Source organism: Orycteropus afer, unplaced genomic scaffold (assembly GCF_000298275.1).
Source record: "Orycteropus afer afer isolate SDZICR_OR568_19922 unplaced genomic scaffold, OryAfe1.0 scaffold00072, whole genome shotgun sequence".
NCBI lineage: Eukaryota > Metazoa > Chordata > Mammalia > Tubulidentata > Orycteropodidae > Orycteropus > Orycteropus afer.
Genome location: NW_006921659.1, coordinates 4,198,103 through 4,211,880, shown reverse-complemented (window position 1 = coordinate 4,211,880; position 13,778 = coordinate 4,198,103). Strand labels below are relative to the sequence as shown.

General features: G+C 40.9%; 1 protein-coding gene across 1 annotated transcript in view; it reads left to right on the top strand.

The window, feature by feature from the left end:
• Positions 1-13,778, top strand: part of ARMC2 (armadillo repeat containing 2) — a 158,503-nt gene that overhangs the window by 12,828 nt on the left and 131,897 nt on the right. Inside the window, exons 3-4 of the mRNA XM_007940821.1 lie at positions 804-975; positions 5,921-6,131. Of these exons, the coding sequence (XP_007939012.1) occupies positions 804-975; positions 5,921-6,131 (383 nt within the window). The remainder of the gene's footprint in view (positions 1-803; positions 976-5,920; positions 6,132-13,778) is intronic.

Genomic DNA, 13,778 nt, shown 5'->3' with positions numbered 1-13,778 from the left:
AATGGTTGTACCATTTTACAGTCCCACCAGCAGTGTATGAGAGTCCCAATCTCTCCGCAACCTCGCCAGCATTTGTTATTTTCTGTCTTGTTGAACTTTGATACTAGTGCTGGAGGCTTTGTGACTTTTTAACCTAAATTATTTTTTAAATTTTATATCCTTTTTTTTTTTTAAATACTTTCAGGAAGTCCAAATTATATAAGGGTAGTATTTATATTCTATATAGTGCTTGACACAAATGTTGTTGTTGTTATGTGCAGTTGAGTCGGATCCAACTAATAGCAACTCCTCTTTGGGTTTCCAAGGGTATCTCTACAGAAGTAGATTGCCCAGTCTTTCTTCTGAGGAGTGGCTGGTGGGTTTGAACAGCCAACCTTTTGGTTAGCAGTCAAATGCCTTAGGCACTATGCCACCAGACCTCTCAAATAGGCACCCAATAAATGTTTTTTGAACTGAACTGAATACATCTTTGCAAAGAATGCTGAATGTCCTATACCTAACTTTATGGTCTCTTATTTAGGTAATAATCTGTTTTCTGGCCTGAGTGACTTTTTTTTTTTTTTAATTCCAAATATTCTAAGGAGGACAATGGCATATTTACTCACAATGTAATTGACAAAACCAGTAAGTGTTATATACATACACGTTAGATAAGATGGTCCAATGAGATGGGAAAATGGGGCCAGAAGGAAGCCAAGCAGAAAACCCTGAGTTCTTCGGGTGGTGCCGGGCCAGCTCCAGGGTAGTGAGGCTTATTTGAAACACAGAAACTCATGCCAATCATTTAAAAAATCTCTTTCCAGAAACCGAAAGCTCCACCATCTCCCACCACAGAGGAGGATCCCTGCCTTGCCTTTCCTAAACCCCCTGTGGACCCTGTGAAGATTCGAAGAATAAGCAGTGCCCGGGCACGCTTATTCAGGGCGGCCTCGCAGGGGGCACTACTGCTGGACCGAACCCTTCCTTCTGCTGAGTGTAAGGCCACATAACATCCTTTCGAACCCGGGGACAGACAGGCTTCTTGAATTTGCACACAAAAGCTGGTTTTATATGATTTTCCGTAATTCCAGGTGATTTTTACATTAAGTAAGGCTTAGTTAATATTGTGCAAAAACTGTCTAAGAAACACTGCCCATATATTTTCCTGGGTGGTTATAAGGAATACATAAATATCACAGTTGTTGTTTTTAAATTACTTGGTAGTATAAGTATTTTTCCTAGTGGATGAGTTCACGTATATATAGGAAACAAATGATTTTTGAATTAGAGTTTGGAAAGTTGTTAATTTCATCAGGCATACTTAAGATTCATATAATGTACACTGAGGTCTTCAAAAATGCTTTTCTGATCCCATGGGAATATGTCAACAGGAGTAGTCATATGGGACTCTTGGTGCCGCCACACAATTGCTGGCTGGCATCTACACCTGGGAATAGAAACTAAAGACCTTGTGTGCTGAGGGAGCCACCAATAATTGGGGCTGCCCTCCTCCAGGGCATACTGAAAGAGAGTTTTTCAGACTGCAGGAAGTGCTCCACTCGTGGGATGACAATCAATTTAGGTCACAGCCAGCATTTTTAAAACATCAAGTAGAACAGAAAGGAAACAGTAAAGGTAAGTGTGGCTTCGAGAGACTATTTCACTTACCTATATATGTGTTATGGGTCATTTTAAATGTTTGCCTCTTACTTTGTGTGCTCAAAAAGCTGGAAACCACTTTACCAGAGTCGGTAGAACTGGCCCTCCCTCAGTCAGCAGGGACGGATGACGAGAGTAGAGGATTATCACAGAGAGAAGGGGCTAATCTGAAGATGGATCCCGCCTGAGGGGCAAGCTTGTTTGACACACAGGTGTTTTCTCATAGTTAGTTGCCAACATTTAAAAAGTAGAAAATCTCCTGGAAGAAGTCATTTCACAAGAAATTTGTGAAAAATCCCATGATAAAACAATGCTGGGTCCCTATTCCCTGTAGCGCTAACAGGGACTGATTGGAGCTTAGTAGCATCTGTCTCCTTCAGCCTAGCATATGACCTGCTGTTCACCTTGTCTCCTCAGCCCATTTCACTCTTTCTCCTGTCTGGCTTCTCTGGGCTCCAGAGTTGGCCATCTCTCATAAAGGTGAGGAGGTAGAATCAAGGAGAAAGGAAAAGACGAAGAAGTATGTGGTGTGTGCGTCACCCTGTAATGCCGTGATGGACTGCGTAACTAGGCAACTTGTTTTACTTTGCTGTCCCAATGTGTTTCAGCCAGTCAGCTACTTATCGAGTCCCTACTAAGTGCCACGCATCATTCTAGGGCAGCATGTGTATAGGCACACAAGACCAAGACCTACCCTCAAAGAGCTTACAATCTAGTGAGGGGAGTTAGATAGTAAACAGGAAAACAAATTTATGAAATAATTTGAGTTCTGATAAGTGCTATGAAGAAGATAAACGAAAGAATGGGATAGATAGTGACTGTGGTGAGGGTAATTTGCTTTTGGCTCAGGTGGCTCTGGAAGGTGTCAACGAGGAGGTGACATTTAAGTTGCATTGTGCATCAAGAAAAGGAAGCAGCCATGTAAGGGACATGCCCTATGCAGAAAGAACAGCAAGAACAAAGGCCTGGAAGGCCAGTGCTGCTGGAAGGCAGTTAACCAAGGGAAAGGTGGAGGAAGCTGAGGTCAGAGGGCTCTCAGGACCTGGGGCCATGAGAAATGGCCTGCACTTCACCCTGGTTGTAAGGAAAAGCCAGGCCAGGTTTAAGCAGGGCAGAGACATGTTCCAGCTTAGTTTTTTTTCTTCAACAGCAGTTCTTAACTGGAGCTGCACTCTAGAAGCACCTGAAGAACTTTCCAAAAGTTCTGCTGCTGGGGCCACAAGTCAGACCATTGGAATCGAAAGGAGGTGATTACAGGAGGAAGGTCTTTGCCAAGGTGGGAGGAGATGGGATCTGGAGCCCAAGGGGTGGGAGCACAGACTTAAGTAGGCAAAGGGTCACATCTTATAAACAGGGATGGCAGAGCATGTGTGATGGTTACTAAACAGCTGTTTGTTACATATTTTTGCTTCTGATTGTGACTGCTACATACGTTTTTTATGCATGTAGACCTTGGTAGTTCAGATGTGAAAACCCTACTGCTTGCCCAGCTGTTCATGTACATGTGAAGGTCACTGAAGAGTCAGGTGTTTCACCTACCATCCTCATCCTCTCTGCTCCCACCAGGTGACTTTGCTCCTCCCCTCTTGAGTTACCTGGCTCTTGTGTAGGCACAGCATCTCACCTTTGCTCTCAGAGGTGCCATCTGTGACTGCCATTCCCCAGCACCAAGGCCAGCTTCATGCCTCCAAGCTGTGCTGAAGCATGTCTTTGTGGGGTTCTTGTACCCACCCTGGCTGCTGTTGCTCCACTTAACCGTTCTGCTCATCTGAGAACTGTGTCAGCACTCAAGAAATAATGGCAGTAATTGTCCATCTAAAAGTGCACATTGCCCAATTTAAAAACATATTTTAGCTCTCCAGCCTTGGCATCATTGTCATTTGGTCAGGAGCTCCCTGGGTTTCATTTCTAAACAACTCCTATTGTTTAGAAAAGGTAACCTTTGTTCGGTAACTGAGGTTACCTTGCACCTGCCAAGAGGCGGAGGACTGGTCTCTGCCTCTGTTGTCAAGTGCGTTGTAATCCTTGCAGCCCCATAGGCAGGACTAGGGGTGTGGTGCAGTTTTGGAATTCCTGAGTCAGGAAAATAAAAGGAGAAGAGAAGTATGTAGACATGAGTTGTCTCGAAGACCAGAAGCTTAATTGCTTTGTGTTCAAATAGGGTCTGGCTGGACATGGCAGTGTAACTAACATCTCCGCAGTTATTCCTGCTACACAGAAGCTCAGAGTGGTCTTCACTTTCTTACCAGTTCCTGTCATGTTCCCATCTCCAGGCCCTCCCTGGCTCCCTAAATACCTCTTGAGCCCGCATTCTCCTTTCCCATCACTGCCACCAGAAAGCCAAACCAGTTGCCATTGAGGCAATTCTGACTCATGGCAACTCCACATATGTCAGAGTGGAACTTTACTCTGTGGGGTTTGTAGCGGCTGGTGTTTTGGAAGTAGATCACCAGGCCTTTCTTAAAAGGTGCCTCTGTGTGGACTTGAACCTCCAGCCTTTTGGTTAGCTGCTGAGTGCATTACTGTTGACACCATCCAGGGACTTGCTTCTGCCCCAGTCCAGGCTTTTGTCACCTCTTGCCTTGTCCTTGATCTTCAGCTCTCCTGTCTTCCTCCTTTGAATCTACCCCAACTCACTTGAGTGCTGCAGGTGAATCAACAATGATCCTCAGCCCTAGAGCAATCAGCAGAGCCTGAGGAAGCCCAAGCTGCCAGCCAGACATAGCTGTAGCAGCAGCATTGCCTGTTTGTCCCAGTGGACCATGAAAAATATCATTTTCTGTGTGTCATAGGGATGAGAAGTCGGGAAGCAAATCAAAATCATATTGCATCATCCCCTTGCTGAAAACCCTTTAGTGGTCCCCTTATGCCCAAAGGAATGTTTGCCAAACTAAGCTCTGGGGAATACATGTGGCAATCAGTTTTTCCTTGGGAGAAGGGTTCAGTGCTTAAATGAGTCTGGGAAACACACAGTTCCTTCTTCTCTTGGAGACTCACAGGGCACACTAGCATATTAAAGGGTTAGTACTGCATTATGGTAAAGACTTAGTTAACTTAAACTAGCATTTCCCAAGCCTACTTGATGCCAGAATCTGCCTTTAGGGAAACTGGCCTATGCAGAAGTCAGCAAACTTTTTCTGTAAAGGGCCACAGAGTACAATCCCAGGCGGCCTACTCAATTCTGCCATTATACCCGAAATTTAAATTTCACCTGATTTTCACACGTCACAAAATATTATTCTTTTGTTTTGGTGTTTTAACCATTTAAAAAGAACAACTAGTGGGCTGTATAAAAACAGGAGATGGGCTGGATTTTTCCAGTTTGTCATCGGGTTTGAAGTCCCAACTCCTTATCACAGGTCACAGCCCAATGGTGATCTGGCACTAGTCTGACATCCAGGTCCTCCTTCTCTCCTCCGTGAAGTTCCACATACCCATGCTACTGTCTCGAGCCCCATGCAAGACCCACTGTATAATTTGCTGGGCCCCGTGCACCATGAAAATGTGGGACTCCTTGATCCAAAATTATTAAGAATTTCAAGATGGGGACAGAAGGACATGAAACCAAGTGTGGGTTCTTCTAAGCATAGGCTCCATCTAACTACACAGGTCGTGTAAAGCCTACCATAACCACTGTATTTAAAATTTTACCTGCCCCCATTCCCAATACTCCTTACTTCTTCACTTTCCACTTTTTAATTTTTCCATAGCACTTATAATTTTATATTGATCATATAACCTGTCTGTTAAGGTTTCCTGTTTATCGTCTGTCTCTCCCTACTAAGATGTGAGCCCTATGAAGTCAGGAGTCTTTTTTATTGTCACTGATATCTCCCAAATGCCTTAGAGAGTGTCTCATATTGGGGAGGCAATATAGATTATATATCTGTACTTATATCTGTACTTTTAATGAAAAATTATTAGCATGCTATTTCCAAATTCAAGAAGAATGCTTATTGTTACTGGACACAGACGTACTTATATACTTCATAAACTTAAATTTGGGTGTTTCCCCTCAGTAGACCCTAAGCTAATAGAGAGAAAATGCTACACTTTTCTGCTCATTTTCACCTTCTGAGTTGATGACACTGAACCTAAAATAGTGATTAGTCCTTGTATATGTTCAGGGAGGTTTGGTCTATGTGATTCCAGGCTTGATTATTATAAGTAATATATAATTACAATTTTTAAGTCATATAATTTCTTAGATTAAAAAAAATATCAAAATATAGAGATTCCTAAAACAAGAAAACTTTGACACACATTTCCTTGGTTATTACAGCAAAGAAGACAGTGGAATCCAAAGAAACAGTTACGATGGGGGACTCTTTGGTGAAAATAAATGGAATTTATTTATCAGAATCAAATGCAATTGGCCACTTAAAGAATCACCCACTTCAGTTAACTTATGATGGAGGAGGCTTCAGTGAAATGAAGGAGCAAGAAATATTCAAAGGGACAACATCCTTACCATCTCATCTCAGAAGTGGAGGGTCAGTATATATATATATATATAAATATGCATTTGATTTAATTTTCTGGTCAGGACAACCATATCATTTACCAGTTTGTTCTCATCTTCTGCAAATGATTTATTTGCTTTTCTCATTGTATATAAATGAATATTACAGTAATGATGCATGAGTGGGAGTGAGATTTTCTCATGGGTGTATGGAGTTGATTTTATACCATTCCCTATTTAATCCTCCAGAGAACATTCATTCATAACTTCCAAAACACTTGCTATAGTTGGACTCTTCCAGTCACCTCTTGAGTTATCACTGATGGTTCTCTCCATGTATTATTTGGGATCCTTGTCTGACCTGCAATCTTCTGTTACCTACCTTTGGGTTAGTTCACTGTTGTTAACTCCACAAAAGGGTAATACTTAATTTATTTTATTCTCTAATAGAAACTTGGATTAAAATGTGTATTTTGGAACTTGTGGTTCAGAAAGAGAGGAGGATCCTGTGGCTTTCAGTTATCTACCTACCTGTCTGCTATTTCCTCATAAAATGAATAATTGAGAATTGCTTCACTTAATCCCATGTTCCTGGGTAGAATTTCTCTGAGAAGCAATTTTCCTCCCATATTAAGGATTTGGAAGAAATGTGGTGGCCATGTGAATTCTTACCCTGGTGTTTTACTAAAGAAACCTTGAATGGTTAGAGCCTGGGGTTGGCAGTAGGGTGGGAAGAACAGGGCTTTATTTTCCAGTCTCCACCAGTAATGATGCTAAGATAGGAAGAAGCTATTGGTCTAGATAAGGTCACTTAGAGAAATATATTTTTTTTCTAGAACTTTCCATCAGGTCATTATGTACAACTGCCCAGTTTGAGTTTGCTTAACAAGTAGCTCTGATGGCATGGTGCCTGAGGGATTTGACTTCTAACCAGAAGGCTGCAGTTCAAATCCACCAGCCACTCATCAGAAGGAGGATTGGACAATCTACTTCCATGGTGATACTGCCTTGGAAACCCAAGGAGGGGTTGCTATGAGTCGGATCTGACTCGATGACAGTGTGTGTGTATGAACAAGATTACACTCCGTGGTCCATATTAAGACCAAGTATTTGTTGCACTTATTTAGGATTTTGGGTCTAGCTTTGGCTGTGCACATGTAGCATGCTTAAAACTTTTCCCTGAAGTGACCAGTTGGCAGCTTGTTAGTTTGGCTGAACTGACCTTGCCTGTTGACACAGCCTGAAGACTGTCACACACACACAATTGATGTCAGGCAACCCAGTAGTCCTTGTGAGGTCACTTTGCATTCAGAACATTTTTTTAAAATTAAAGGAAAAATGAAATGTCTCCTTAAGTGGAAGAGAATGACTTCAAATTGGGACTTCGGGAGTTGAGCATAAAACATCAAACTGGCCATGACAGACAAATCTTTTCCAGTTGGTGAATAAGAATAGGCTGTGGCCTCAGAGCTTGCACATAAAGGCAGCAAGGAAACTTGTGTTTCTTTCAGAGACAAAGTAAAAAGAAAACATTTATCCTGCTGCACCCATCCTGACAGTAATTAAAGTTGACTAGCAAAAACCAGACAAGAGCTATTTTCTTTTCTTTTTTTATATTTTATTTGCAAACCTTCGGATGTTGCAGAACAATGTGGCCAGCCAAAATTCATTATGTCTTCCTCAGCCTGGAACAGCAGAGATGCATACTTTATCCCCCAAACAGCAAAGGACAGATCAGTTAGATACTGGAAGGACTTCTTCCTGATTATCCAAAATTGTGAGGAGTTGGCAGCGGCCCTAATTATTTTCTTTTTATTTTGTTAGGATGGCTTTTACATCGTGTAATGATTGTATCTGAGTTGGGTTTAGGATATACCCTGGCAGTTATAACTTTCAATAAAATTTTTGCTTTATAAATTTTTACCTCCTTTAATCATTTGATGGAATGTTGCTGAAGTAATGCCCCACCAAAAAAAATTTATACAGTAAGATTAAAACAAACTAGAAAATGGAAACTTTTAGCGATTCTTTCATTAATTATGTTTATGAATCAGTCTGGGACACTTGGTGATTGTTTCTTGTAAATATTTTAAGTGAATAATTCCCAGAAGTGATCTTTGCTATGCAATGGAGTATTCCCAGTTTTGATGCTACAGCCCTACCCTCAATTAACATTGTTTCATCTTTTGACCAGTAAGGAGAAAATGAATACTGTTGTCAGTGAGCTGAGCTGGCAGCAGAAAGGAGGGAATGGAGTGCTCAACCGGAAATGAGGAGACATGAGATGGCAGGAGGGTGTGAGAAGTAGTATGTGCAGATCATGTAAAGGGAACACGGGAGAAGAGGACTTGCTCCCAGCACAGGGTCCTTACATGCTTGTCTAGTGTGGGAGCAGTTACCTCATGTTGCATGCTTGTCTGGGTGGGAAGGAATAGTTTATTTCAGTGAAACTGCGTTGGTCTGTACACCCTTAATTCAGAATATAGAATAATTCAAACATGGGATGGCCTGGAGGGTATCTTTACAGTGGCTATGATAGAATCTGTGGTATCATTGCAAACAAGCATAGTGTCATTGCTAAGCATAGTATCATCGCAAACAAAATCTTGGGGGCGCTAGTTAACTCTCCAGAAGAAACTCTATTCCCAAGCACTTATGGAACAGTCCTTTTCAGACATCTGCCAATTATAGCAATCTCTGTGTGTCCGTTTAAGGACACAAACAGGTGTCCTTTAAGGCTTGACAGGTTTACTCCTCAACCACTCCATTATCTTTGTGTTGCTATTAGATTGAAATTCATAAGGTTACCATTTAACATGCATGTCTTTATCTCCATCTATCCATCCAATGGTTCAATCCACTGGGGCCCTTTATATATCTGTTTTAAAACCTTTAAAGCTTTTTGCATAAATGTCCCTAACACCCAGGGTATGGGAGCACCACCATCGGGGGAAGGCAGCCTACAGAAGGAAATCCCAAGAGCAGTCGATTGTTGTAGAGAGTTAACACTTCATGGACCAGAATCCCTGGGTTTAGGTTTAGTTCTTTCAGCTATTTAATTTGGCTGCATGGGCTTTGACAGATCTCTTACCTCTTTTATGGGCTCAGTCTCCTACTCTGAAAAATGGGAATAACTGTTCTCCTTCACTCCTGTCTCCTTCCCCTGCCCCTACTGTAGGTTGTGCAGTGATTAATAAGGCTTGAAAGCACATGTTTGTAAACTGTCAAGTGCTGTGTGAAGTTAATATTATTGAAATCAAAAATAAGAAAAATGGTCTTTAGTTTAAAGACAGCAAAGTAAAGATATTCTGCAGAAACCCAATAAAAGCAACAAGAATGAGAAATAGAGAAATTAATCTCATCAATGAAACAGAAAATTGGATAGAACCCCAAACTATGAAACATGAAACAAACCTGCCATATGGTCTTGATTTTTAAAAATCTGCTTAGCATATGTTCCTTTACAGAACGAGTCTTCTCTCTGTATAGTAAGTGCTGCCCAGTCTCTATTTGGAGGAGGCTAACCTTGCCCAGAGCTGGCTAAGTAGAGTCACCTAACCTACCAGTTACAACAGTCACTTCAGAGAAAGGCACATGCTCTGAGCCAGGCCTTTAAATTCCTCCCTGGGACTTCTGTCAGAGCCTTTCGGAAAATGCTTTATCTCCAGGTCCGTAAACTAAACATGAGGCGGTCTTGGAGCCGTCAGTGGCCTTCTCACTGCCTTGCAGTTAGAGACTCTGAGAGGGAAGCGATGGATAAAGAAGCAGAGCCAAGGAATGAGTATAGTGGCCAAGGGCAGTGATTTATTAAACTGCTGGGTTCACCTGATCTGCAGCCACCCCATTCACATTATAGACTGCTCTGTATGTAAGCTGACATGTTCCTTTTTCTTTTTTCTTTCTTTCTTGTTTTCCCACCCCCTTGCCTCCCTTCCATTTTTTGGTCAGGGACAGTTTTTGCTATTTTGATTAGGTTTTTATCACTTGGAACCACTGTAACCCAAAAGGATCTTAACTGTTAGCCTACCAGACTATGATATATGGATGAAAACAAGGGGTAATTAGAGTGGACACATACCTACTCAGGCCTTGAGCAAGAAACAAATTTCATTAAAAGTGAGTCTTTTAGATTAGAAAGATGTATTTAAAAAAAACAACTCACTGCCATGGAGTTGATTGGACTGATAGCGACCTCTCCTCGGGTTTCTGAGGTGGTATCTCTACGGAAGTAGATTGCCCCATCTTCCTTCCAAGGAGTGGGTGGTGGGTTTAGTCAAATGCCTTAGGCACTATGCCACCAGAGCTCCTAGAAAGGTGTATACAGTGGTCTTTAACTTTTTTTAAAAAAGAGATATAAGGATATGGGCAAGGCTGTAGGAGGAGTGAGTGATGCCCCAGGAAAGACCCTATTTAAGATCAAGATCATCAAGTGGCTGGAAGATAGAGCTGATAGTGGACGCACCCCAGATCACCTGTGAGCCAGCCAGTTTGTGTTGTGTATGTGTGGGTGGGGATTGATAGATTGGATTAGATTAGTTCTAAAGGAATTTATCATGTACAAGGCTCCACAACCTGTTGCATACAACATGAGCGAAAAAGCAGGCTCCCAGGCCAGGAGAAATAACAGATATGATGAGTGGATGTTCAAGAAAACTAACTGAAGTTGAAGCTATAAAGTACCCCTGCTCTCTTCTTCTGTGGATCCTATTAATTCTTCAACAAATAAATATCTCCATTTAAAAATAAATCATATTAGGACAAGATCTAGTATGAGACTTGGGCATAGATGTGTAAAGAACATAAAGAAAAGACAGGTGAAAAAAATGGATTACAAAAGAAATTATCCTTCAAAAAAAAAGTAAATAGTTAAAAAGAGTTTTCCATAGTCTCAAAGGAATTACAGATAATGTGATGGCTTTCTTAAAAAGAAAGGAAAACAGCACATTTCGGGTTGCCAGAATTAAAATTAGGGATTATAAACTCATAAGAGGAGCTTAAAAACAAGCTTGTACTACTCAAAGGGAAATGAAAGAGAAATGTATAAACATAGAGAAGATATCAACATTAGAAATAATTTTTAAAAAAATAGAGCAAAAACAGCTGAAAATGTAATGTGGACAGGCTAGAGCAAACTATAGAAAAGAAAATGACTAAGAATAATTATATAAAAATAATTAGAGAGATTCATGGAAGGCATAAAATTTGTATTCCTGAAGAAGAACCCTCTCAACTCCTCGACTCCCCCAATGAATACCAGCTTGCTTCAAACTGAGCAAGTGCCACACACTCTTGTAACTGATTTGCATACATTAACTCACTTAAGTTTTACAACAACTCACTGACAATAGAAGAAAACGCAATAAATAGAACAAAGGAAAATAATCAAGATATAATAAAAGTCAACTTTCTGAAATAAAGACAGTCTGAAGCTCGAATGGATCCACTGTTGCAACAAATTTTGGCATGGAGTAATGCACATTGAGATATTTCCAGCAGTGCTCAGCACTGGACGCCACCCATAACACACACTCAGTTAATAATTGGTGATTGGATGGATAAATGGAAGAAAGTAGCCTCTGCCTATCCAGGCAGAACAAGCAAATCACACAAAAGGAGGAAAAGACAGGCTTGCCTCTGATTGTGTTAGAACATTGCTCACTGCCGGAAGACAGTGGAGTAATGTCTGGGAAGCTCCAAGTTTAGGAAGGAATAACTCAAGAATTTTATTGCCAGCCAAGTTGTCCTTCAATGAAAAGATAACAGACATTTTCAAATATGACTGGACTGGGATAATATAGTACTCATGAATTTTCAAGAAAACTCCTGAACAGCAAATTCTAGGCAGTGTTGATTTTGATGAGTCCAAATTCAAAACTTGGAAATGAAAAAGCTGTGGTAAAAGGTTCGGTGGTGAGTATTGACTTTGTTTACACACTGAAGTAAAATTTAACAACTTTGAAAGTATGTTAATGGGATAGAAACTTGGACAATGTAACAGTGATATAAATAACCAAAACCAACGAGTGCTAATTTCTTTACTTTCTTAATAGGGAATAGATTTTGTTTTTCCAGTAACTACAGTCTAAACTTGAAATACATACTTAAAAAGTAACATCCTAATATTTTTCATTATTTTTTTCTTAACTTTAGAGAGATCTTTTAGAAACTAATATCTCTTGTGAAGACTCATTCACCTGAAGCTCTACAATTCCTTCAGTTTCACCTCAATTTCTGCTGCTTCTGTTCAATTTAAGAAAACTTTATATTTAATATTTTTAATTAAAAGAATATTATGGTATCATCCCATTTATATGTATCCATTTACCTGGCCTCCCTCCCATCTATTCATTCTTTATTCTGTCTTTTCAATGGAATATATGCAAAAAATATGTCTGGAATAAGGGTCAATACATATCAATTATGTTTGTTTCTGGGTGGTGGGATCCTGGATGATTTTTAAAAATCTTATTTGTACTTTCTTACATTGCCTGCCCTTTAAAAATAAATAATAAATAAATAAATGCATCATTTTTTCAAACAGAATGAAGTCATTATTCTTTTAAGAAATTAAGAGTATTGTGGCTGAGAAATTGTTTTCATTTGGAAAAGACAGACATTGGCCAGAATGGTTTTGTAGAAGCTCACTTCATTCAACAATTTCCCTTTGATAAGTATTTCTTGGTAAGCAAAGCTGTTCTAGTGGGGTTGGTAGATACCTGTCTGTGAGGAATTTACAAATGTATCAGGCCTTTCCGCTCAAGTATGTTCCCAGATCAACAGCATTAGCATCACCTGGGAGCTTGTTAGAAATGCAGAATGTCAGGCCCCACCCCAGACCTACTGAATTAGAATCTGCATTTTAACAAACTCCAGAGGATTCTGGGAGCTCTGGTAGCGTAGTGCCTAAGGCACTTGACTGCTAACTAGAAGGCAGGCGGTTCAAACCCACCAGCCACTCCTCGGAAGGAAGGTTGGGCAATCTACTTCCATAGTGATACTGCCTTGGAAACCCAAGGAGGGGTCGCTATGAGTCAGGTCTGACTCGACGGCACATGACGACAGCAACAACACCACCCAGATGATTCCATGCACACAAAAATTTGAGAAGCACTGTTTAAAGATTCCCTCCAATATTGGAGGAATGAAAGGAGAACTGAAAGAAAACTTGGAGTTTAGAGGTGAGAACAGCGAATTTTGACTTGAGGGTCATGGAAGGTTTCTTGCGGGGCATGGGATTTGAGATGCTTCTTAAAGGCTGATTTTCAGTAGGGTCTGGGAATGATGTTGACTGATGGCAGGTGGCCTGGTGTAGCTGGAGCATAGGGTCTTGAGGCTATAGAGCTGAGCAGTGCAGCTGGAAGGGAAGGTTAGGGACACATGCTGGATGGCCTTTTATGCCACTCTCGGAAATATGAGTTGATTGTTCAAATAAGGATGAGCCACTGAGAGGTTTTTTTAGTAGAACAGTGACTCACCCTGGCAGCAGTGTGAAAGGCCAAGAGAGGAAAAAGCCTGGGACAAAGGAGACCATTCAGAGAGTTGTATGTATATTGTGGTGGGAGATGGTGATGTGTGAGCTGGAGCATGGTACTAGGACGTTAGGGATGGAAAGTAAAGAATGGAAACCTATGTGGAATTATATTTCGTAGCTACCACAGTGGGAAAGGGCAGTCTCAGG